Below are 25,204 nucleotides of genomic sequence, written 5' to 3' on the forward strand. Positions count from 1 at the left end.
CTACAGTTTGGCTGTCATCTTCGGATTCACTTTAAATCTAACTCTGAAATTGTTTCTGGGTAGATCATGATCCCAGCATCCTGCAATAATCATTCTGGCTGCCATTCTACCAATTTCATCAGCTGATTTGGCTGCATATCCATTGCCACCAGTAGTTATTCCTAGTGTTGGTGTAATCATATCACAGTATAGTTGATTTGTTGGAGTTAATGTTGTGATACAACTTTCCCCATGGGTGGCTACCATATTAACACTTCCTGTGAAAGTATGTTAAGAAATATTTAGATATTATTCCTCAATATTTTTCTTCTTTTCGCAAGTGAATATATGAGTGTCCTAAGGGGCCTTGTCACTATGGGTTGCTAGACGATGAGTGACAAACCCTTAGGTCACTATCATTTTACAGCTGAATGAAGAAAAATATTGTGGAATAATATAAGTATACCTCCACAAGCATAATTCATGAAAATCAGGAAAAATAATGGCAATTTGGAATGTTTTGACTCATATTTTGAGCACTCCAGAACCAGTGATGTAGACATAAATTGTTTATGACCAGGGTGACTATTATTGATATCGATCTACAGGTTATAATTGATATTATAAGTGGAGTCATGATGGGTGAATGGCTAGCGTGACCGGCTTGGAATCTACAGGTTGCAGGTTCGAGCCCAATCGCTGCCTGCTGTTTGTTTCTGAGTGGCTAAAGTCCTTGGGCAACCACGACTGTGCCTCAGTCAACCCAGCTGTATAACTGGGGACCTGGTAGGATGTAGGTTGCAATGTGAAGGCTTTAATCCTATGCGCTTAAATGGCTGCAATGGATTGTATGCTCCCCGGGGAGTTGAGGAAGACTAAAGGGCCGTTGTGCCATTCTGATCCGAGCCAGGGGTATAATTGTAAAGCGCTTTGAGCACGGAGTGGGAAAGCGCTATATAAGAAACCAACATTATTACTGTACATTTTCGGCATTTTGGACAAAGTTGTGCCTAAATAAATTTCTTTTAGTGTTTCTGTTTGCATACATTTCAAATAGGTTGGATAGGTGTAGAAAATTTGCTGTCAATGTGTGTGTGTGTGTGTGTATGGGGGGGGGGGGTTACTAGAGTCATGACCTTTGTAATTGTGTTACTTTTTAAAAACTTTCAGAGTAAATGGTATTTGTACTAACTTCAAGATATTTTTCCCAACCTAAATACAAAAGTTTAGTATCGACTGAGAAAAATTAGGTGGGCCTGTGATGTGTTCTCTTTATACATATTTATGCGTTATTTTACCGGAACACTAACAGTATTACAACTGTCACAGAAAACATAAATTTATTACAAAAACAAAGGATATTAAACGTGCATCCTTTAAGTTAATCTTTATAAAGACCCTTTAAAGGTCTTTTCCTTGTCTGTGGTTATATATACAACATTAATACCCGGGTCAGAAGAAATAAACTTTGTAAATTACCATTCACCAGTTTCTCTAGCTTGTTTCTGAGGAGAGAAAGAGCAGCCTTGTTGCCATCATTCTTAAACCATTCTGTCACTTCTGAAGCTGTAGACAGTAGCTTTCTATACAATGTACGATGTCCAATTTTCAAGTAATATTTTCCTGATAAGAAAAGAAATTTATTACAAGATAATGCAACAGCTACTTTGAAGTTTTGTACTGTAGAAATGACTGGACTTTTCCTTTAAGTTGATAGAAGTAATCAATACAAGTATACTAAAGACAGAAATAAGTCTGACTGGGTATTTCCTTTGATAACGGTAATCAATACAAGTGTACTAAAGACAGAAAAAAGTCTGACTGGACTTCTCCCTTAACCATTCAGAAACAAATAGCATTGATATGGCTAAAACTGAGAATTGTGACTCTACAGAGTCTTAGCATAGGTATGTATACACTATTTAAAGGATGGTAGTGTTATGACATCAACAGCAAAACAGAGAAGCTTATGCTCTAAGCCAGTTTGCAGTGACTCCAAAATGTCATCCTACCATTATTGGTTGACATTAATACTCACTAAATCATTTGACATGTTAAAAAAGACATTTTTGCATTAAATTATGATAACTTGGAAAAAGTTTAAATGATTCATACCGTTTGGATACTTGATAGGTGGTAATATATAACAATCATATTTATCTGGACTGTCATTTTGTTTGTAAATAAGACATGGCATGTCTTTCAGTTTCACTGCATCTTCATCACTCAGTTCAGCAAACAACAATGTTGCTCCTGATAATTGCACATCCAATTCCTTTCCCCGAGGAAGCAGGTCTCTGAATCCTGTGAAAGCTCCTGTTGTTAGAAGCACTCTCCTGGCGTGGATGACTTGACCTTTGGCTGTTGTCACTTTCATACATTTGGAACCATCCGATTGGTTAGTTTCAGTCACCTGATCTACTACATCATCAATGATGTCACAGCCTTGTAGATGAGCAGCAGTTTGTTGTGCCACAATGTGTGCCCTAGCACTTACATGGCCAGCATCTTGTTTTTGAAGTATACCCACATCATTTAATTTGAATGAGAAATATGGGTATTTTGTTTCCAGCCCTTTTTTGTCCAACTCTTCCACCTTCACCTTCATACTGAGGGCATTTTCTTTCACTTTCTCTATATATTGATCGCCTGTTTTGCTGACAGCCATATAGCCAACTTCATTGTAAAACTTCACCCCTACATTTGACATAAAATAATACACTTACAGTATAAGATATAGCACTGATAATGGTGTAACTATCGTCATCCACATACCGATTTATCCTTATTTTTACTCACAATATCCACCATCATTTTAGTGTTGATATGTGCAGTTTCTTAGTTGCTTGGTGACTCTGTCATTTAAAAATATATTTATATACTTGCCTAACTACCCCTGTTGTTACCTTTGTCATTCACTCCATTATTTGGCTGTTGCTATGGGCATGGTCGTGTTGCTAGGCAAGCATGGGACCACTTTTAAAATGTTTATCAACATGCCTACTTATTCCTATTACCATCTTTGCAAATCTCAACATCACTTGACTGTTGCTTGAGTGTTTATTCACTTGCCTACCCATTCATTTTATCTTTGCAATATACACCATCATTTGGCTGTTGCTATGAGCATCGTCTTGTTACTAGGCGTATTTGCAAACATTTTTTGAGTGTTTATTTCTTTGCTATGATTCCATCCCTGTTGTTACCTTTGCAATATTTCAGTTTAGTTGTGCTAAAAATTCAAAAGATTGATACATTGTGTCTTAACATATCATGCAAAAGTAATGAAATTCAATAATATTCATCCATAGCAATAAGCTTAAACAGACAGACGAACAGACAGAGAGACCAATAATTACATATTTTCCCTTATAGGAGGTAAAAATGGGCCTTATTACCAACACAGGGATGACTTGCATTGGTGTGAGCATATGCTGATACTTGAATGAAGCACATTGCTGAGAACATGTACATGATACCTGTATGCAAACAAGTATGCAAATGAAAACCACAATCATGGCAAATACTCCAGTAATTATGCCACAATAACATTCATATATCATGGGGTTCTGTGACTCGATATTGTTATTATAGCCATATTGAGTGTTGAAAATAATTTAAATTTATATTTTCAATGTCTTGGCAGAACACATCACCTACCTGTTCTCTGCTCTAGGTACATGTATCTGTATCTTGCAATGGGAATCAGAACACACCACCTACCTGTTCTCTGTTCTAGGTCCCTGTATCTTGCAATGGATCTCTGTCCAATTTCAGCCCAGATTGGATCAGGGTCCAGTGACCTTGTGATGCGACCTTCATCATAATGAGACCCAAATATCCCATGATTACATTCCTGTATGTCCTGCAAAGTATCCAAAAGTTTACATCATCACATCATAACAATTGACATAATGGCATTATTCTGACCTATATTCCATATATCTAACAGAACTTATTTACATTGCAGTGATCTATTTATAATGAATAAATCAAATATTCAGACTAATTATGCAGCAGCATAATAGTCTACGAGCGCCTGTTAAAACAAGTTTCCTGTAATCTTTGATTTACAGTCTCAGACTATCTGATAACACAGTGGAATCACTGTACTTTGGTGTTACACTAGGTTGTACTTAAATTTGACAGAGGTGAAGCAAAGGCACTGACTATCTGATAGTACATATCACACACATACACACCTACTAAAGTACATATCACACACATCACACCTGCTAAATTTACCTTTGGTTCTTTTGGTCCAATAAGACAGACTTTTAAACTTGGTGATATAAGTGTTACATGACGAGCTGCTGCAGATCCAATCATTCCAGCACCAACAATACAGATATCATAATAACTGGTATCTGCCATTTTAACCTGGAGATTTCACCTGGGTGGTTATAAGCATAAAGAAAACTTATCAAGTGCTACAGATGTAGGATTAAAGTCCAGCATTCTATCATGACATATGGTGTGAGGAATGACATGAAAGTCATACTTTAGTCACAATGTCTTAACATTTGGAATTTATATGTACACACATGCATGATCAATAACTTATAATTCTGACAGACACTTTTTGTAGTTTGACAGTGTTCATTAGTACAGAGTTTAGATTAAACCTTATTTAGAGTTTGTGTTCATGAGTCAATTTCCCCTATATTGTATAGTCAGCCTGACAAGGTCAATAGTTTATAATATCAGATAAAATACTTAAAGGCCCGGGTTTCAATGCCAGGTTCTTGCATTACTGTTATCTTATCAGTGGAGATTACACAGGATTATTCTTTTGTTCTAGACCAACTTTTTTCTATAGCTACGCCAGAAAACTGTTTTTCACACCTACATTTTAATCCAAATCAGAAGTGACCCTTTGGGGTAGGGGTGAGGGGGCCAAATAGAACCATTTTAGTTCTCATCTGACAAAAAATGATTTTACTTATAACAGAGCCTGCTTCGTACCCTAAATACAATGTATTTCTAAAGTATTTAATTTATGTATTTATTATTATTAAACAACAAAAGGATAGTCCATCTCCTTATATGATGCCTCTTTTGACTGTGAAAACTAATTTCAGAATTATGCAAAATAATGAGTATTACTCCTAGATGTCATAATCTAATATTACTTTAATAAATTAGTCTCTCGCCCACAACCTTAAACCGTTGTCTTTTTTTTATGTTAATATTTACTTCTTATTTTATGTTTATCTCTTTTGTTGTGTGCAGAAATAACTTTCAATTTTAATTTTAATAGAAAGTAATGCTAATGGCCGTCCAGACAACACCAGAAACATATTGTATCGTAGATATATCCATCATGTGTACATTAGACAAAATTTTGAGCAAAATGGATGAAATATCAGCTAATTGCTAAATCTAATAAACTATGCAAATTATTGATTTAATATGCAATCATATATATAAGCTGTATATGAGTCATGGCATGATCAGTATGTAAAAGTTAATGATATTCTAGGCTTCCACACTAAATAAAAGTAAATAAAATTGATTATGCAAATTTAGTTGGATATGTGCCAGTCATATTTAATATACAGTCTAATATTGTGTGGTTGTTTTCTACAATCTCTCTCCACTGTATAGTAAAATGGTTTTCTTTAGCACGACATACCATTCTTGCCACCAACAGTGCAACAGTGGTTACACTTTTGGAGCATAATATATTAAACTGGATGACGCATCACGTTCTCAATTGTGCCTTACTTTAAGACTGGAGGATGAGTTTTAGTACTCCCTTGAGTAAACTGAACAAAGTAATACTGTGAACCACCTGTCAGTGCATGTGTGATGGATGTAACTGACATATGTGCGCTGTTCACCCTTTCCCCAGCAGGAGATTTAGCTATAGGTCTTTGGTAGAATTTGTCCAATGGATGACTACTTGGAGTGAGATTGTAGAAAATGACCACCACATGTATAGTTACTAGACTGATAATATCTACAGGACACAAAATACATCCTTGAATAAAACTTAGATGTTTGCAATGATTGCAAAATATTCCTAAGATGCCACCTCTATCACAGATTGTATATTACAGACCTTGGTTCAGAAGCTTAGTTATTCAAAAGCCTTCTTTACTATCTTTAACAAGCAAATATTATGTTGTTAACTTCAAATACTATTTTAAACATCATGTTCTGGGGGTAATATACATGGTCAAGTACTAAACACCCCCTCCCCCTCACCTCTCTCAGGCTACACCCTCCCAAGTTACAGGCATCACATGCACATGCATATACAGTATTTAAATGTGCCGATTATTAAAACGCTTCCCCCCCCCCCCCGATGGTGAAACTGACCAGTCCCTGGTTTCTTAAAGTCGATCAGCTACTTCAGCCACGATTAAAGCAAAACAAAGCTATGGTTTTACCTACCGTTTGCGGGTTCACATTCCAAAACACCAACTAAAACATACAGACGGGTCAATGACATCACAAGGTCAACAGCGGCGCGAGGAACGTACGAGTTTACAACGTGATTTCATAAATTAGTGTCCACACTCCAACCGTTGGTGGCGCTCTTTATCATAAATCATCACACATTCACTACTAAGTACTAGTCATATGAACCATAACCTGTCCGTTAGGCTGTGTGTATATATAGAAACCACTTTTACCAACAACAAACACACACACACACAACAAAATTCGACAGATGACCTTGATATTTGGTAAATATTTGGTGATATTGATCAATTGACTGATTTATTTTTGTGGTGGTATAAAACTTGTTTTCTTCTTTCCTGGTAATCTAGTTGCTTGACCTCGGGTGTTCTTCCGATACAATATGACACACGATGGAACATCGCTATCGAGGATGGAACATTCAAGGTCTAGCAAAAGTCATCTCTGCAGTTCAGGGATATAAATTACTGCCAATCAGAGAACTGCATTGGAGACAAGCACAGAGGAAAATAGCTAATTTTTTCATGTATATTCAGCTTAAGGAGGGCTTGTAAAAATAACCACCAATGTGTGAATGACAACGTCTACACACTCACTCATCAAAGTCACAATTACCATAAACTGATAAGACATAGTAGTTAGTAGTTTGTTATCATCACAGGGATATTGGACATTAGTATTATAATATAGAGGTCATGGGTTATTGAATATATTAACATATATGCATATATGGCCCATCCCACGGCCATACATCATCTCAATGGAATGTCGAGTCTGAAAATGACATTAGCTAGACATTCGGGCAAGCCCTCACTGTGAACTTTGTTTGCTTATCGTATTGGAAGAAAGCCCAAATGTCTAGAAGCACGACTACTAGTACTTTCCTGGTCTCTTTCAGCTATATATAATTCTCTCTTTATTGACTAAATAAAGACACCTTGTCCATTCTTCTCCTCTTATCTAAATTAAAACACCCCTAATCTTATAATGGTTACACCAACAGTTTGCTTAAATTATCTCTTATCTTCTGGGAGATTATTACACCGAGCAAACACTCAACCATGCACAGACTAGTATACTAATCTATGCATGGTTGAGTGTTTATTTAACTGATCAATCGATCAATCAATTACATGCTTGCTATCCACTATGCACAGATGATTAAGATGATTATCATAATAAATATATCCTGTGTGTTTTTCTTCAAAGTTTGTAAGTGAATAATACTCCCCAAATATTTTTCTCAATGACTAAGTTTTTGTTGTGGTGTTGTCAAATTTGCTGGCCATAACATATTTTACCAGGTAGTATGAAACCAGGTTATCTTCATGAGGTCCTTTTGCATGTATTGACAAGAAAACCAGACAACTTATGATAATGTAATAATCTTCTTTTATTAGAATCATGAAAGAGCATCTTGCTCTTTGTAAATTTTTTGAAAAGTTGTTTGTGTTCTCGTTTTATGTTGATACTGTATTTGAACAGTTAGAGTTTTGTAGTTGTTCTTCATCACCTTACTAAACCCACAGAAAGTATCATAAATGTCCATTTTCTTTATAAGAAAAATGTTGTACATTTAGAAATTCTTCCATGCCCTCGTCAGATATTCTAATCTGTAACACTTGTCACACTGGAATAAAGCACAACTGGAAAGTTTGTATATCCATTTTGATGGGTGTACAACCTATCTCAAATATCAAATATTTGTTCATCTTTGGTTATTTTAGTGGCAGTCTTGGTATCAGTTTGTTCACTGTCGGCTATTTCACTTGAGGTTTTAGGTACATCTAGACTTTCTGTGTCACCTTTAACCCACTGCAGTTGAGCTTTTCCTGTGTTCCTTGGTTGATCCTTAGGGTTTTGCATTTGTTGGAATCTATTTCTGGCTTTATCCCAGTTTTGGTTGTTCCTTTTACTGTATTGTACTTCATCCATAGACCTGCATACTCCAGCACCTAATCCTGCCTTTTTATCTCTGACAACAACTTGAATCTGTGAGTATAGAAAATATATGCATTTGTTGACCTGGTGATGCACTTGAAACAGACTGAACAAGTTTTTGACAGAGTTTTACACACACACACACACACACACACACACACACACACACACACACACACACACACACACACACACACAAAAAAAAAAAAAACAACAACAACAAAAACCTGACAAACACAGACAGACACACACACACACACACAAAGACAGTTACACAGACAGACATACACAAACACAGACAGACATAGAAACACACAGAGACAGACAAACACACACACACACAAAACCCAGACACACATAGACAGACAGACAGACAGACACACACGCACGCACACACACACATACAGACAGTTACACAGAGACATACACATACAGACAGACAGACAGACACAGAGACACAGACACACACAGACACAGACAGAGACAAACACACACACACACACACACACACACACACACACACACACACACACACACACACACACACACACACACACTTCACCTTGCCTAAGCACTTCGGAACCTTAGAAGTTCAGTTGTGCTATAAACCAAGTATATGAATACTCAGGTATACATGTCTTCTACACTTACAGGTTTATCCAATCCTTGTTCATGCTTGCCAAGTAATTGACCATCTTTCCAGCCCATCTTCTTTAACATTTTATGACCAACATTACTCTTGTCAATAGCCCTGGAATTGAACAATTGGATTTAAAAAAAGTCCTTCATTAGAAAACTCAGCCTAAATACCCCACTCTACAGATTGCAAGAATTGTCCTAGCCTACACTCTTTAAATCACTGGTCACTTGCACTGTCGTACATATGGTTTATTCAGTACTTTGGCCACTGGCCTTAGATACAAATGTATTAAGATATAACAAATAGACACTAGAAGAGTTACAGCAAATAAATAAACAAGAACATATCAAGACAAAATAACGAAATAAATCAATGTGGTAGTAATAGCTGTGTCTAACATGGTATGCTATTCAGTACTGACTCAGATTTTGAATGCCGAATGTAAAAAATGTGCAAAATTTCTCAAAGTCTGAATATTGGTGGTTTTTACTGGTTACAACATAGTTGACAGAGGGTTTGTGGTTACAAACTTGTCTAGTTAATAGAACATTAAACAATGGACACTAAAACCCCCAGTTAAAAGCTCAAGATGTGTGCTCATTAATACATTATTGTCACCTGTTTGCAGGTGTGTGAAGATGCTTTCAGACAGCTGAATGTTTCTGCGGAGAACTGGAGGGAATTTAACATTTTGAAATGACTTCTTCCCCTAATAGTGATGAAGCTTTCAGTCTACTTACTTTAGAGATAATGGAACAAATGATATATAAATATGTGCATGTCTTGTTAGTCATGTACACAACAAATTTACCACTAATATCGTTTCCTTGTTATCTGTGATCCTAACAAAGTCTCACTGGTAATTTCATTATGTACTGTTATCTGTCACTAATTTCTGATTCTGAATTTGATTGATGACTATAAACCTAATTATTTTATTTTCTGTCTTGGATGTATCCTCTTTGCTTTGTAAATAAATAAATTTGTTAAAAAAAAACAATAGATATTTTCACGAAAATGTTAAGATGTTTCAGTCTTCAGCTAGTTCTCACAGACCAATTTTTACTAATTACTGGACTAGTATATTGTGTACAAGTACAAGAAAGCATTTTAGTCACCACATCTTTTTTTTCATTTTCGTTTTCCAGTGAAAAAAGCAAAAATAAGTCTTTAGCAAAAATTTCCAAGTTTTAAGAGTATCTGATTCAGAATGAGGACTCAGCACAACTATTAGGTGGTGTACCATGATTTCTGGCTTTCTCCTGGAAGAAGTACACAATTCATTATACACAGTATTTACATACTGATAGTCACATGATACCTTCTACATGTAAACTAACACCTAGTGATTTGACATGTACATATGTATGGGACAATGAAAAAGTTAGGTACGGACATAATATTTGTCGTTGTGGACATCATATGCTCACTTTGCCATTTTCCGCAAGGTGCACGTTGAGCACTTTTATGTTCAGTTTGCCAATTTTGGGATCCTTACATATCTGGAAAAAGTTTTAAAATGTTCAAGTTACCTATCTACAGAAGCAGGCAAGTCATCTTTCTGGTGAGGGTTATCACTGCCAACTGTTTTTCTTCTGTGTTGTGCTCTGTCAGAATAGTTAGGATTATTTATTGCATCAGTGTTGTCTTCGTAGTCTGCATTTGCTAGCATGTATTTTTTCTTGATCTGTTTTAATTGTTTCTTCCGTAGCTTTTCTCTCTCTTCCTTGGTGAGAATGGTCACTGTAAAAAGATATCCCACATGTCATTTCAAAGTTTTGTCTTGTACACAGGAATATTTATTCTGATTGATCAGAAGCTCAAAGTAATGGATACAATTAATGATATGGAGACAGGTAAGTGATCTAATCAAAATGACTGAACTGTTTCATGAAAACCTGCTGTCATTACCACACACCTACGTGTTTCTTGCTTAGCTATACCTGTCTGTACAATACCTGGTTCACAGATGATTTACAACACCTACCTGTTTGTGTTTCTTGTTTAGCTAGAGCCGCCTGTACAATGCCCGGTTCACAGTCATTACAAGTTTCATCACCAGGATGTATGTGAACTCTAAGTACTGTGGTACCAATCCTGACAGTGTCACCATGAGACAGTGGGCTACATTCACTTTCTTCCCTTGCCTAAAGTTACAAAGTAATACATTCACATTAAATTCCCAGTGGCTGGATTGTTTCTTATATCACATTTGCATTTTGTCTTCACTGCAATCTATCGGTACTATTTTTGAACAGAATGACTGATGACAGGTTCAGATTTGAAATAGCACAAGGAGTAAGCATGATCAAGATGTTTTTTGCTATTTACAAGAATTGATTTCTATATTCATAAAGTGCATGTATCACCAAAATTTCAACAAAATGGACTCGCACAACTCAACTCGAGTAACAGACTACTTTTCTGTCCATTTCTCTCTTTCTATGTAATAAACATCTTCCTTCTCTCATTTCCTGAGTAAAAGCATTACTAACCTCTACTGTCAAGGGGTTGTCATTGACAACAGTCCCATTCTGACTACCACAGTCTTTAATCCAGTACTGTTGTTTATCTTGGTTGTAACCAATCTCTGCATGTTTCTTACTAACTCCAATATCTGGTATACATACACTATGGCTATCCTCCCTACGAACAAACCATACAAGTAATTATAGATATATAATAAAATTGAATCTATCATATATTTATACATCCTCACACACACACACACACACACACACACACACACACACACACACACACACACACACACACACACACACACAATCATTCATGCACATACATACATGCATACACATTAACATACATTATATATTATATATAATATATATACACACACACGCACGCATGCACACACATACATACATACATACATACACACACAGAGACATACATACACACATACATACATGCTGCAATACATACACACACGCATATATACATACATACATGCATACATGATGCATACATACATACATACATACATACATACATACATACATACATACATACATACATACATACATACATACATACATACATACATACATACATACATACATACATACATACATACATACATACATACATACATACATACATACATACATACATACATACATACATACATACATACATACATACATACATACATACATACATACATACATACATACATACATACATACATACATACATACATACATACATACATACATACATACATACATACATACATACATACATACATACATACATACATTCATGCATGCATGCATACATACATAACACACACACATACACATCCTGACTTACCTGCCAATGGTTCCACCCATATATGTAATAATAAACAAAGTACCAAGCTTCAAAGACTCTGACTCAGTTGCAATTAATCTCACACAGGCTGGCCAATGTTCTTTGACAACTACAAATAACCAAATAAGTAATCATGTTATTTATCAGACTTTGAGCTCAAAAACTCTGGTAATACATAACATGAGTTTTTCTATAGCACGTTACCACACTATGCTCCAATATGTAAAGCTAATTGAAGGAGTTACTGGTGATATGGTTAAATCTAGTGACATTGAATAAATTCTTTATCAAAAGAGGATTATCATATACTCTATAGATATAGAAAATCTACTATCATTAAAAAATTTTTTATTGCAGCCGTGTGTTAAGAGAAATGGCAATTTAAAACATAGTACCGTATTTTAAAAGTTTTTTTAAAAGTATCTGTACAAAACTCAAATGTATTATTTCCACGACATTTTCTTCTTCTTTCATACCCAAGTCATTTAAATTATCTTTACAAAATTTACACGTGATATTACCCATGACGATATCACCATGATATTTTCACCTACTTTCATCCTCTTCTTCTTCATCCTCTGTGAAGCTTTCAGTTTCCATCACTTCTAGTGACTCCTCTTTTGAACTGTCAGAAATCTCTCCCTCTTCCATCTCAGAGTCACTTTTAAGACCAACAGGACTGTCAGCTTTGTTGTCATGACAATCCTCCTCATTGTTACCATGGCAACTATCATCACTAACATCTATTTCAATAACCTCAATGTCCTTTTGCTTGACTTTCTTTTGGTAAGATTCTCTTTTCTTATGCTTAGGCTCATTATCTGTAATCTTTTATTTAAAAAAAAAAAAGCAGACAAAAAAAATCATTTTTGGGGGATGTACGCACCAGTATATGGTTTTCCAATTGCTGTTCCATCAAGGGATAGTCTTGCTTTTGGTGTCGTTTTCACACATCTTTGGGAAATATTCAAGTTGTCCAATTTGGCTGTCAGGCTTTTAAGTATGGTTTCCTAGCAAATAAAATTGACAGAGGGCAAGACTGTTGATGGTTCAAACTCAAACGCCTTGCAGCAATTGAAAAACAAAATACTAACAAGTGCTACTTAGTCGGTGACTTCGAGCTGTCATGTCTAGCCGCAAACCCTAAGATCTTAGCTTTTAGAGATTACCAATCAACTACAAATCAAATTTTATGTTCAATATTCTGAGGGAAATGCAATAATCAGAATCTCGAAAGGCCTCTTTACGAGTAACTTCTCTTACAAAATTACTTAACGTTTGTCCTATCTGAATGTTGAATGGATAATCCCTATGATTACTGTTCGTAGGTAACAAAGAAAGAATACCCAAATATATGTTTCTTTCAATGTACTCTATCATAATAAGTGCTGGCAACTGTAGCGTTTCTTTGTTCTTATAACTGATCTTATAAAGCAAACAACACACTATGGCTGCCAGCACTGTATGTATAGCACTGAAATGTGTCTACATCTACAGAGCAAACACTGCATTCATATTGTCAGCACTTTATGTAGAGTTGAAATTTGTCTAAATCTACAGAGCAAACACTACACTCTTATTGCCAGCACTGTAAATCTTAGCATCAGTATGCAAACCATAACATGCTCAAAATCTGACTAAATGTTTCATCATCTTGTGAAAAAGTTGGGATGTGAAGTTGTAATATTCACATTAACATTTAAATACCCTGTACTGTAACTGTAATTGTACATTTCGTATATGGAATCCAAAGCCCTATACTGCTAATTTTTTCCATTCAGTTCATAAATATTGTGATATAAATGTTCTCTTTACCTCTATAACTTCTTCATCTTCTGAGCTATCATATTTCACGGTAGATGATTTTGTGTTCTGTTTCCCTGCAGCTTTCCGTCTCTTTTTCCGTCGTTCCCTAGCATTTGTGTCTCCCAGTGCATCTTTCACCTCTGGGATAGTTTGTTTTGGGATCTCAACTTGGGAATGAAACTCATAGGTTCTCGTTCTTTGGTTGTAATAATAATATATACCTGTATTTTGGTCATAGTAAAGTTGATTTTTCTGGGAAACAAAAATGATAGCAAACATTAGAGGAAAGTGAATCACCGATGTGGATTCCTTTTTAAAACGGTCTTCAAAATTAACAGGAAACATTTACATAACATATTGATGATAGTAGTCTGTGATTGTAAAACAGTCATATGTCAAAAATTACACACAGGAGCCTCTTTACAATAAACTTCAGAATAAAATAAAAAGTCAACGTGAATTCCTTTTTAAAATGGTCTCCATATGAAAATTAACAGCAACATTTTAGATAATATCATATTGATGATGGTTGTGTGTGATTGTATTCATGCCAGCTTTCAAACATTCATTTGTCAAAAAGTACCCAGGAGCTTCTATTACATTCAAAGGAATGGATGTAAAATAGTTTCAAATATCAATTTTTTCTCACTTTTATGTGACCCTGTAAAACCTTCTGATGAACAGGATAAGCTAAGGTATTTAGACTGTAGGTTATGCTATTGGTAGGCTTTCTCTGTCATTGTGATGGAGTGATGGGGTAGAAGAACCTGAAGACGATTTTATAATCAGTACCACTATTTACAGTCATAGTAATAGCCAGTAGAGAAGGCCCCCTAAGACAACATATTTATATTCAGTGTCACTACTTACACTCTTACAGAATCATAATAATATGCAGTAGAGAAAGGCCCCCTAGGACAACACATTTATATTCACTATCACTACTTACAGAATCATAATAATATCCAGTAGAGAAAGGCCCCCTAGGACAACACATTTATATTCACTATCACTACTTACAGAATCATAATAATATCCAGTACTGTAATCATAATACAGACCACTTGTCTCGTCATAAACAAATCCTGACTGTGTAAGAGCTGCCTCAGCTGTTGCTTTTAATGTGTCAGCTATAGATAGGCCTTCATCCTGGAATGAAATACATGAATCAAGTTGTATATAAATGAGGAAAGAAAGTTAGTTGTGGTAAATATGATGTCATTTCCTGCATGGTATTCCCACAAACCCTTGCAAGAGACTCAAAATGGTCGGAACACATGTCAAGTGCAGTAGGGCTCATTATATTTACAGGATTTTAAAGTTGAATAAGTTACCATGGTGGTGTTTTATCACTCAGTTGATACTAATATTAAATCAATAAAAGTTTACCTAAGGTAGCAATAAGTCTGACTAGACTTTTCCATTAAAGGCTGTATTTTAGTTAACCTTTTGAATAAAGACCAAATATCAATCTTTCGATTATCAATTTGAAATTTTAAACAGATTTAGAGAAGTGTCTACTTGAGGTTGATAATACAAAATGTGTACAAGTTAAGGTGTCCTCCAAACTCCAAACTGCACCCTTAACTGAAGCATAATTATAGCTATGTATAATTACTATGTTCAGGTCACATTCCTTTACTCTCTGCATGCAGAATTTCTCAAATTACTGCATCTTTGAAAATCAAAATTCTCAAAAAAGGTAAATTCACTTAAAAGATTTTCAAATAGTTGTTGTAAAAACAGGAATTATCCAAACTTGATCCAGTCAAGGTACTCACTTGAAGGTTTGTCAAATCATTTTGTTTTTCTACATTTGACATATTTTTTCCAGTTTGATCTTCTGAACTCTCCTGTATAACCTCAGTCTGAGTGGATGTGTCTGTGAATTTCCGACTTTTGAATTCATGCAGTTGTTTTCTTAATGTGTTCACATCTTTTCTAAGACTTTCATTATAACTTTCAGCTATCTCCCGACTTCTTTCTTCTTTGCTCAACTTTTTCTCAAGTTTGGTTTTCTCTGCCACTGCTTGTTTCAGCTCACCTTCCAATGAGACTACCCTTTTCTTCAAATCTTCAAGTTCTGAGAGTGCTTCTGGTAGCTCCATGATGTTTTTTATCAGTGGATGTAATCAAATGGAAATTTTTCTTGGAGTTTGTTTTAACTGAAAGAACAATGATACATGTTATCCACAAATATTTTTCTCTGTTCAGCTGAAGAAAATATGAATGACATAAAGGGCCATTGTCATTAGGAGTTGGAAAAGGGAAGTGACAAAACCTGAATGGAATGAATATTTTCTGTGATTTTATAATCATATAGTCTACATAACTGTGCCCAACTGACAGTGTGTATTAACTTAATTGGCATGACAAAATTTGCTTATCCACTGACTCTCATATATTTTGAGTAATGCACTTTGCTTAAAGGGGAACACCACTCCAGGAGATAGATGTATTTTCATAAACTTTGGCCTTGGGTTCTGAAGAGCCATTTCAAGATTTCACATCACGCAAATTGCATCGATTGCCAAAAAAACACCAAATTCAAACTCTATTTCACCTCTATTATTCTCACACTGGTCCACTGTTGCATCATGGGACTTAGCAGACATACATATGTATTAGATGCGCACTGAATATTCATGATTATTTATCTATGATGCACTGGGCATGTAGTTCACGAATTGATTGCTTAATTTACAAATCCACCCTCATCCTACAAAATGTCTTACCTTGTCCAGTGAATGAATAGAAGTGTGTAATAATATAACAAAAATATGGTGCACACGACCAGATGCCTCCTATCCAGATAATCTACACTCACTGGTGCAGTGGTGGTATGGTTTGAGGTCGGCTGTAAATAAATAATATCCAACGTCGCTACCTTTGTTGTAGTTTAAGCCATTTCACGGTCAATTCTTCGCATTATCCGTTATCTAGAAAGACCAAAAGAGTGACTATGAAATTTAAAACGCAAACCATCATATTTTTTCGCAAAATATTTCAGAATTTGACATGTGGGTATCTAAGTTTATGTCGAAGGAAACCACACACCACCACAATCGAGGAGAAGACCACTCCATTATGACCTTTGACATTTCAGGAACCCTGGGATAGCAATGGCTGCGCCCATGTGTAAATAGGTGAGACAATTTTTGTCTTTAAAAAGGATGAATTTCTACGATAAATATTAATCTATTTGAAATAATTTTTTGTTAGTAAGAGAAATTCGTCCTTCCGGTTCTTAACTTATCACATTAGGTTGTCGTCAAAACGTCCATACTTTATGGAAATTGTCTTCGAGTATTACAAAATGATGATGAACTTCAATATTCAACAACAGCCTGCAAACAGTGTAACCCATGTCATCATCACACTGGGGTAAACTTGTGACAGAAATGTTCACACACGACGATGATATGTCACACATAGGGAAACAAGATCACGCGTATATATATATATATATATATATATATATATATATATATATATATATATATATATATATATATATATATATATATATATATATATATATATATATATATATATATATATATATATATATATATATATATATATATATATATATATATATTGATGTGTTGTGTTGTGTGGTGTGGTGTGGTGTGGTGTGGTGTGGTGTGGTGTGTGTGTGTGTGTCGGGGGGGGGGGTAATGTGTGTATTTATTTATTTTGTCATTCGTTCGTTCGTTCGTTCATTCATTCGTTCATGCATTCATTTTTTTGTGTGTCTTCAGATGCATGGCCATGGGCAATTATATTAAAGCTTACCACTTACAAATTCAACAGGCTATTTGTTCCTTATATACACCAGGGGAAGTACCAGTTTACAGTGTGTGTGTCCACATCTATCTCATGTAGAAACTTGAGTACATTGACATCCATTTGACTGGAAATCTTGGTTGCAACCATGACAAGGTGGGCTAGAGGAGGACCCAAGAAAAGACCTCATGAAGCTACTTCATGGAATGAGTTAAAAACAGAAGGACACAAAAAATCAAGGACATCAAATCCTGAAGAACTTGAAGAAGGTCAGAAAAAGACAACTATAGATGTGCCCAAGAAAAAGAAACTCAAAATCAAGCGTAAACCCAAATCTATAGAACAAGCTGAAGGCCATGTATCAATCATTGACAAAATTGCTGCAGCTGATGCCGTGAAAGTTGTTAGAAAAAAGGACAAATTAAAGAAAAAAGACAAAGGCAAGAAAAGGAAGTTAGTAGTTGTGTCTGAAAAACAGGGTGGAATAGCAGACTCATTGCATCATGTTAGACTGAAGGATAAGAATTTGAAAGGTGAAAAGACAAAGAAAAAATTATCAGAACTAAGTCCTTCAGAAATAGCTCTGAAGAAAGAGAGAAGAAGAGAAGAAAGAAGATTGAAAAGGATCAAACAAAGAGAAAATAAAAAGGTAAAGCTCAGAGCCTCTGATGTCTATTCATAGTGTCATGGTGCTAAAGACATCAGGTATTAGTATAGACAGGCTTCTATCATCTCACGCTACTGTAACATAATATGCCGTCAATTCTATACTGCTCCTGTATTTTAGTACAAATGATATATTGGTGCATAGCAGACACGTTTTTGTGCCAAAATAATCAACATCAAAGTTTATTAATAATCATTTTCAATATAAATTGCTTGGTATATATCAGCAGCTTACAGATGATTAATTAACTGAAAAGGGTCAATTGATGATTTGATAAGTAAGTGTGAAATCAACATGCTGTAAGTACCTATTCTCACATCCTGGCAATGTAAGAATGTGAGACAGCGAGTGTTGGATAGATTTAGTACATGTCTTATTGCAAACATTCTCTTGTTGTAAATCAGAAATGATGCATTAATTGATAAACAATGTATTTCAACAATTTTGGGTGCCAATATATGTCACAGTTTTAGTTCTGTCTGAAGCAGGGTTGGTAATGAGAGATTCGTAACACAGTAGAATTGTTTGTTTATTTTCAAATGTTCAGGTGTGCTTCCAATGCAGACAACCAGGACATGGTGTTGCTGACTGCCCTAGTATAGCAGATGATGTAGAACAAGGTGTTGGTATCTGTTTCAGGTGTGGTTCAACTGAACATACTTCACATCAATGTACAGTAAAAGTCAAATCAAAGAAAGGTATTATTATCACAATCCTAAATTTTAAACCCCTATGTTTGAATCCGATGATCTGTTTTACACATGCAAATTTTAATCCAAATCAGATATGGGTCTTTGGTACACAACATAGTTGTCTTGTGTACTTTATTTATATTTGATGTTTTTCTTAAAATATGTGCATGAATATAGTTTGGTGATATGAAATATTAGTTTCCAAAAAGCCATGTACTTATTTCTGGTGTATGCAGAATTTTAATTAAAATGGTCTGAGTCAGACCGTCTGACAAACCATGTTTTATGCTGTGTTGATATCAGGTATTAAAAAGTAATGTAACTTGTGCAATCTGACTACCAATGGCAGGTAGGTATTGTAGTCATAAAATCAATGCATCTACAGGTTTGGCTCTTAACTTTAACCTCTGTCAGGGCATAAGTTCTGAATAGTGGGTCAATTGAGGTGCAAGAAACAATTTTCAAGTTTGTGTTTGGAAGAAAAGTCTACTTTGATACAAAATTATGAATTCTAGAAGTTAAATATGCTAAACAGTTGCCAAAGTTTATTTTCAGACAAACATGGTTTAATATGTGAGGCACTCTTATTTTACAATGATGACACGTTTTTAAATTGTTGAACTTTTTTTTATATATTATAGGTGATTTCCCATTTGCCAAATGTTTCATATGTCATGGTAGAGGACATTTATCAAAACAGTGTCCAAATAATCCCAGGGGTCTGTATCCTCTAGGGGGAGGGTGTAAAGTGTGTGGATCAGTGGAACACTTTGTCAGAGATTGTCCAGAGGCAGTGAATACTAAAGGTAATGGCCAAACACTTTGTCTGTGTTTGTTTGATCACAATTCCACATATGATAGAAGGATAGTGCTACATGTATCATACATTATAGGTGACAGAGCCCCCATGGTATGTATGCTAGTGTGGTGTCCCTTAATTACATGAGTGCTTGCAGTTTAGTCTATGGCTGCAGTACACTCAAAGTGCTGCAGAAAACACCACAAGTATGAGTTTTACTGGTACATGTGTAATACCCAATACACAGTTTTTTAATTAGGAATTGGGTTTGATTTTTTGTAATTATTTATGAGTAATAATAGCCATAAAACACTTTATGGTAAATGAAAGACAGTATCACCATTAGTTGTTTTAACAAAATGAGGAACTCTGTTATTTTGACAGCACACCTGTGTGAAATGTAAACAAAATGACATCTATGTGTCTTGAAGTATGTGTATTTATGTGAAGTAAACCACCCAACTGTTTCAGTGGTAGAATGATATAGTAGAGCGCCATCTACGGTCAATATGCTTTTCCATATGTACTTCTGTTTTTTATTTGATATCCTTTTGTCCTTCATTTGATGCAGAGTCAGAGCCCACACTTGAAGCAGCTACTATTCAGAAGAAACAACTACAGAGCGCTGATGCTGAGCCAACACTGGCAAAACCTCAGAGTCACAAGCAAACTGTCATCAAAAAAACTCCAAAGATAGTAAAATTTTAAAAACCCAACAAAAATTTGTTACAGATATTGCATCATAACCATTCATATTTGTAAACCATAATTTTAATGTTTTTATCAAGGACATCAATTTGATTAATTTTTTTTTCAAAGTTCAATTTCATCAATGCCAAACATATTTATGGTTCCCATGAAGTTACATTCAATTCAAGTTTGAGCAGTGTAACTTTTGATTTTTAGTAATAAAATATGATGAGTACAGTACTGTACATAGGTTGATTTTGTTCTGTTAATGGTTTTATTCTTTTCCAGGTGATGAATGTTACCTTTGACTTTCAACATTGACATTTTTGATCTTGTCTCCTATGTTGATATTTACCATATACATACATGTATCTAGATTTGAATAGCGATGTGATGTGAGGGTTTATAGTTGATCATCTTGGTAATCTTTCCATAAAAATTCTTTTAAATCTATTGGTAACTTTTTGACATTTGTGTATGCATGGAGATATAATAGGAAATTTCCCTGCAAGTATTCTTTTATTTTTTTAAGTGAAATGTAGAACGTGTGTGTAACAGAGTTATTAGAAGATAAACTAAATTATGAGGTGAGCACAGATTTCATGCGCAAAAATATACCTACATACATGCATACATACACACACACACATACATACTTACATACACGCACATATACATGCACACATACATACATACATACATACATACATACACACACACAAATACTACATACATACCTACATACACACATGCATACATACATACATACATACATACACACACACACACACACACATTCATGCATACATACACACACACACACACACACACACATACATACATACATACATAACATACATACATACATACATACATACATACACACACACATGCATATATACACACATGGTATATTGTAGTACATGTACTACCGTATATATTCTCCAGATTTTCAATGCTAAAGCAGACATTAAAGAGTGAACATAATATTTCATTTTAATACCTTCATTTTACATAGGAAATGAAATACTAAGCTGTACAGGGTCAAGGGTCAATGAAATGGACAATCTTTTCTTATTCTATTAATTTACATGTTGGCAGCCACATTTGAAAAAAAAAAGGGAATTATTTTCTTTATTTTCCACAAGATGTGTGGTGGTGTCTTTTTGATTTTGAAATCGGCTCTTTTGAAGGTTTCCTGTGTGTTTGTAAAGGATTACCTAATTTTGATGTCTTTTGTTTCAGTGTCAGTTCACTTCTTTATCAGCTGTTGACTAATCTATTAGAAGTCTCCCAAGGTGAACACCCACAAAAGTGTAATTTGGGCTACACTTAAATGTGAAAAAAATTAATTTGAAATATCATATTTGACATGATAATAGATAATTCACCTAAGTTGTCAATGGGGTCATTAACCTCTGGTATTAACTCAATAGTCACTGCATGACATCCTAGATGACATGGTCACCATGGTAACTAGCTCAAGTCCTTTCAACTCTTAAGCTGGCATATCAAGGATATATGGTTTCATACTTCGTTGTTGATCAGACTATAAACGCAAGATCTACTGTTTCATAATTCACTACTGATCAGATGACTGTAGAGTGGTATGATCACGACATCCATTGCAGAAGGCGCTTAAGAAATATGTAGCATTATTATATTATATAGACTGACACACGAGGTGTTCATGAAAATATGGGCCTGTATGTATGTTATTTTATTTATATACTTGCCAGAATATACTGTGTAATTCAAGACAAGCGAGTGAGTGAAATTTTAAACAAAAAGAGACATCATGCTAATTCTTTAGGTTTGATTTTACAGTATCAAAGCTACATCTTGACATTTTTTTACAAACATGAATAGTTGATTTAGTTTTAAGTGAAAACTTACAAAACATTCAAATACATTCAAACCAAATCAGTATGGTGATAAATACAAATAAAAAAAACCCACAAATATAATCGTTACCCTCCAGGAAATTTTTTTTTTAATGTCAGGAGGCCATGAAAAAGATTTTTTTTCTATGATGAAGACCCCACTGACATATTCTGAATATTACATATATATGTATAATACTCTGGTTCATTTACATATCAAAGTTATGCAAATTAAGGTAAAACAATGACAGATCGGTGCACTTTTAATGTGTACCAAATCTATCAAAAAATAAAAACAAGTTTATTTATCTCAAGAATCTACCTGGTTATACTATATATATGGCATGGCAGCAAAGGACACGACATCAATTTTTTTCTCTCTAAATTCTGCAAGGTTATGGTAATACATTCACTTTGGCTTATTAATATACAAACTAAAGGTGATGAGTACAAACCTTTGCGAACAATTCATGTAATTAGTTCAAACTGTAAGTGTAGTTCATTTAGTGGAAAACATTTCGTGCCGAAGTATTAGAGCTGCACTGTCTGCAACTGGAACGTTTTCTGAAACTGTTTTGTTAGAGGTAATGATTTACTTGTAATATTGTACACCCTGAACAGTATTGTATCACCTGTGGTTAAATGTACTAGTGTAGCTGTACACATAGTATGGTCCAATAAATCCAATCAAGTTTATTTTTAGGTCCACACCCTAAAATCAGCTCCCCCAACGTAATCATGATTTCAACCTGTCACTGTACTGCTTATGGATAAAATTGACCACTAATCAACATGTACAACGCTAATTATTGGTATTGTAACAATTTTTCAGTTAATATATTGTTGGTTGTCTGATCAAAAAATTACGGTCCAGTTACAGCAAGTGAAGCTTTAAAATAAGTTTTGAAGAGAAATCATCGCCACGATGACACTTGTATCTGTTCACTAATATCCACTAAAGGGGAAAAAAAGGCAAGTTTTATTTTATCTTTAATAGCTGATTGATAAGTTCAACAGGATAAAACCACTGAAGGAGATAAAAGGTATTTTGTACACTTTGGGTTCTGGAGAGATAATAAGTACTTGGGAGTCATGGATACTGATCCTTTGTTTATGCATTTCTGCTCATTCCCAAAATATGTCCACAACAAGGACCTACGTACAATGAAAAAAATTTCAACTCTGTGTTCCTCTGCAAATATTCACAATGTCCGTCACATAAAATCATTCGATGACTCTCCAGAACCCAAAGTTTATGAAAATGCCTTTATTTTATGCGTTCCCCTTTAATTTGGTTGTCAATCCACACATTGTGACGTCTATAAACTTCTTTGTGACTCAAGACTATGAGAGTGGTTCTGACGCGACAAAAAATGGCCCGTCCAATCAAATGAGGACACATAGCTTCCTTTACTGTGTAAGTATGACTTTCAAATCCCTATATTATACAGTTTTCTATTTATGTACAAAAAAATGCTTACAACAGGCTTAGAAATTTCATCTTTTACATGTAGATCAAATTTCTGGACAAACTAAATAGAACTCAGACAAGATACATTTCATGAAAATACTAAATATACTTTTCTTGTCCTTTTGGCATATTGGATGTTTCTTCCCCTACCCTATGTATTTCTTGGCTAATCCACCTGGGTGAAATTACAATTAAAAAAAATCTGCTCATGATTACCGGTATTTGAGTATTTGAGAAAAAAATTGTTTGACTTTTCAGATGTATTGAATTTACAAGAAAAGGAGTAATATGGAAACAGACTCAACTCCATGGGGAAAAAGTCTTCAAAGCTAGAAAGTTAAAGAATGAAATAAATAGAATTGGTGTCAATTGTGGTCCCTGGTTAGAGTTTTTATCATTTTAAAAGAGGTACAACAGCTAACAACTGATTATTTAGAGTCACATTATATTTCTGTTAATAATCCACAGTCTGGTGAGTTACTTCAGCTGTAATCTCTGGGCAAGAAAGGTCTTGTTACACACACCATCATTGGCTGTTCTGTCACGATCTCTATCATGATTGGGCAATGGTTATGAATTGATCCAATCACATTGTCTCTCTGTCTTTTATTTCTTTTCACTGACTTTTCAAGATCTCAGAACTGGTTGGGTGAGTCTGACTGCACTACCAGCAGACATGATTGGTACATTGTTGTCACGGTGATAACCAATGAGATGTTGTACACTGTCAAAAACTTTGTCTTTTGTTCTCACCTGTTGATCAAAGTTTGGAAAAAACATCAAATATTTTAGTGTTACTAAAAATATGGCTGAAGATGGTACATGTGTACAGTAAATAAGTACACACAGTGGGATTTCTTACTAGTTTTGCACCTGAATGGACTTTTCAAGTTATCATTCTGAAATTTGTGGACATTCAAGGATTTTCCATGTGTGTCTGAACGCATGAAGATTGAAGATTTCACTGAAACTAATTTGTAGCCTAGCAACCATGGTAGAGTTTCACTTTTGAAGAAACTTTGGATTTGAAAATTAAATGACATGCTGAATCATACTTTTGGTTAGTCAGTGACAATTCTCTC

The 25,204-nt window shown here is 34.8% G+C and overlaps 4 protein-coding genes across 5 annotated transcripts in view; 1 reads left to right on the plus strand and 3 right to left on the minus strand.

Moving 5' to 3' along the window:
• On the minus strand, window positions 1-4,353 carry LOC144443882 (uncharacterized). The gene is made up of 5 exons (XM_078133473.1): window positions 4,225-4,353; window positions 3,703-3,844; window positions 2,095-2,676; window positions 1,459-1,602; window positions 1-257 (listed from the first exon to the last, which is right to left on the minus strand). Exons 1-5 carry the CDS (start codon window positions 4,351-4,353, stop codon window positions 1-3), a joined length of 1,254 nt encoding a protein of 417 aa, XP_077989599.1.
• Window positions 4,354-7,910: 3,557 nt separating this feature from the next.
• On the minus strand, window positions 7,911-17,180 carry LOC144443729 (angiogenic factor with G patch and FHA domains 1-like). The gene is made up of 11 exons (XM_078133272.1): window positions 16,867-17,180; window positions 15,913-16,296; window positions 15,152-15,280; window positions 14,141-14,383; window positions 12,880-13,153; window positions 12,326-12,434; window positions 11,485-11,635; window positions 10,977-11,136; window positions 10,522-10,732; window positions 9,001-9,100; window positions 7,911-8,400 (listed from the first exon to the last, which is right to left on the minus strand). Exons 2-11 carry the CDS (start codon window positions 16,237-16,239, stop codon window positions 8,098-8,100), a joined length of 2,007 nt encoding a protein of 668 aa, XP_077989398.1. The 5' UTR covers window positions 16,240-16,296; window positions 16,867-17,180; the 3' UTR covers window positions 7,911-8,097.
• Window positions 17,181-17,976: 796 nt separating this feature from the next.
• On the plus strand, window positions 17,977-20,955 carry LOC144443808 (uncharacterized). Its single transcript, XM_078133356.1, has 4 exons — window positions 17,977-18,569; window positions 19,135-19,285; window positions 19,921-20,085; window positions 20,650-20,955. Exons 1-4 carry the CDS (start codon window positions 18,069-18,071, stop codon window positions 20,784-20,786), a joined length of 954 nt encoding a protein of 317 aa, XP_077989482.1. The 5' UTR covers window positions 17,977-18,068; the 3' UTR covers window positions 20,787-20,955.
• Window positions 20,956-23,921: 2,966 nt separating this feature from the next.
• The window catches only part of LOC144443453 (SHC-transforming protein 1-like), a 67,348-nt gene continuing 66,065 nt past the window's right edge, over window positions 23,922-25,204 (minus strand). For both annotated transcript variants that reach the window (XM_078132933.1, XM_078132932.1), the window contains one exon: window positions 23,922-24,875. In XM_078132933.1, coding sequence (XP_077989059.1) covers window positions 24,750-24,875 — 126 coding nt within the window. In that variant the 3' untranslated portion in view covers window positions 23,922-24,749. The remainder of the gene's footprint in view (window positions 24,876-25,204) is intronic.

This window comes from Glandiceps talaboti, chromosome 12 (assembly GCF_964340395.1).
Source record: "Glandiceps talaboti chromosome 12, keGlaTala1.1, whole genome shotgun sequence".
NCBI classification, from domain to species: Eukaryota; Metazoa; Hemichordata; class Enteropneusta; family Spengelidae; genus Glandiceps; species Glandiceps talaboti.

Bases quoted from the DNA above. Each gene is read 5' to 3' on its own strand.
- LOC144443808 (XM_078133356.1), top strand. From the start codon at position 18,069: ATGACAAGGTGGGCTAGAGGAGGACCCAAGAAAAGACCTCATGAAGCT. The intron at 19,286-19,920 runs GTATTATTATCA...TATATATTATAG, and splicing joins AAAAGTCAAATCAAAGAAAG to GTGATTTCCCATTTGCCAAA. The intron at 20,086-20,649 runs GTAATGGCCAAA...CATTTGATGCAG, and splicing joins AGAGGCAGTGAATACTAAAG to AGTCAGAGCCCACACTTGAA.
- LOC144443882 (XM_078133473.1), bottom strand. From the start codon at position 4,353: ATGGCAGATACCAGTTATTATGATATCTGTATTGTTGGTGCTGGAATG. The intron at 3,845-4,224 runs GTAAATTTAGCA...GATACTTTGCAG, and splicing joins TTGGACCAAAAGAACCAAAG to GACATACAGGAATGTAATCA. The intron at 1,603-2,094 runs GTATGAATCATT...TTTTCTTATCAG, and splicing joins ACCTATCAAGTATCCAAACG to GAAAATATTACTTGAAAATT.
- LOC144443729 (XM_078133272.1), bottom strand. From the start codon at position 16,239: ATGGAGCTACCAGAAGCACTCTCAGAACTTGAAGATTTGAAGAAAAGG. The intron at 13,154-14,140 runs GTAAAGAGAACA...TTTAAATAAAAG, and splicing joins AAGATGAAGAAGTTATAGAG to ATTACAGATAATGAGCCTAA. The intron at 10,733-10,976 runs GTAGGTGTTGTA...ATCTTTTTACAG, and splicing joins TAAACAAGAAACACAAACAG to TGACCATTCTCACCAAGGAA.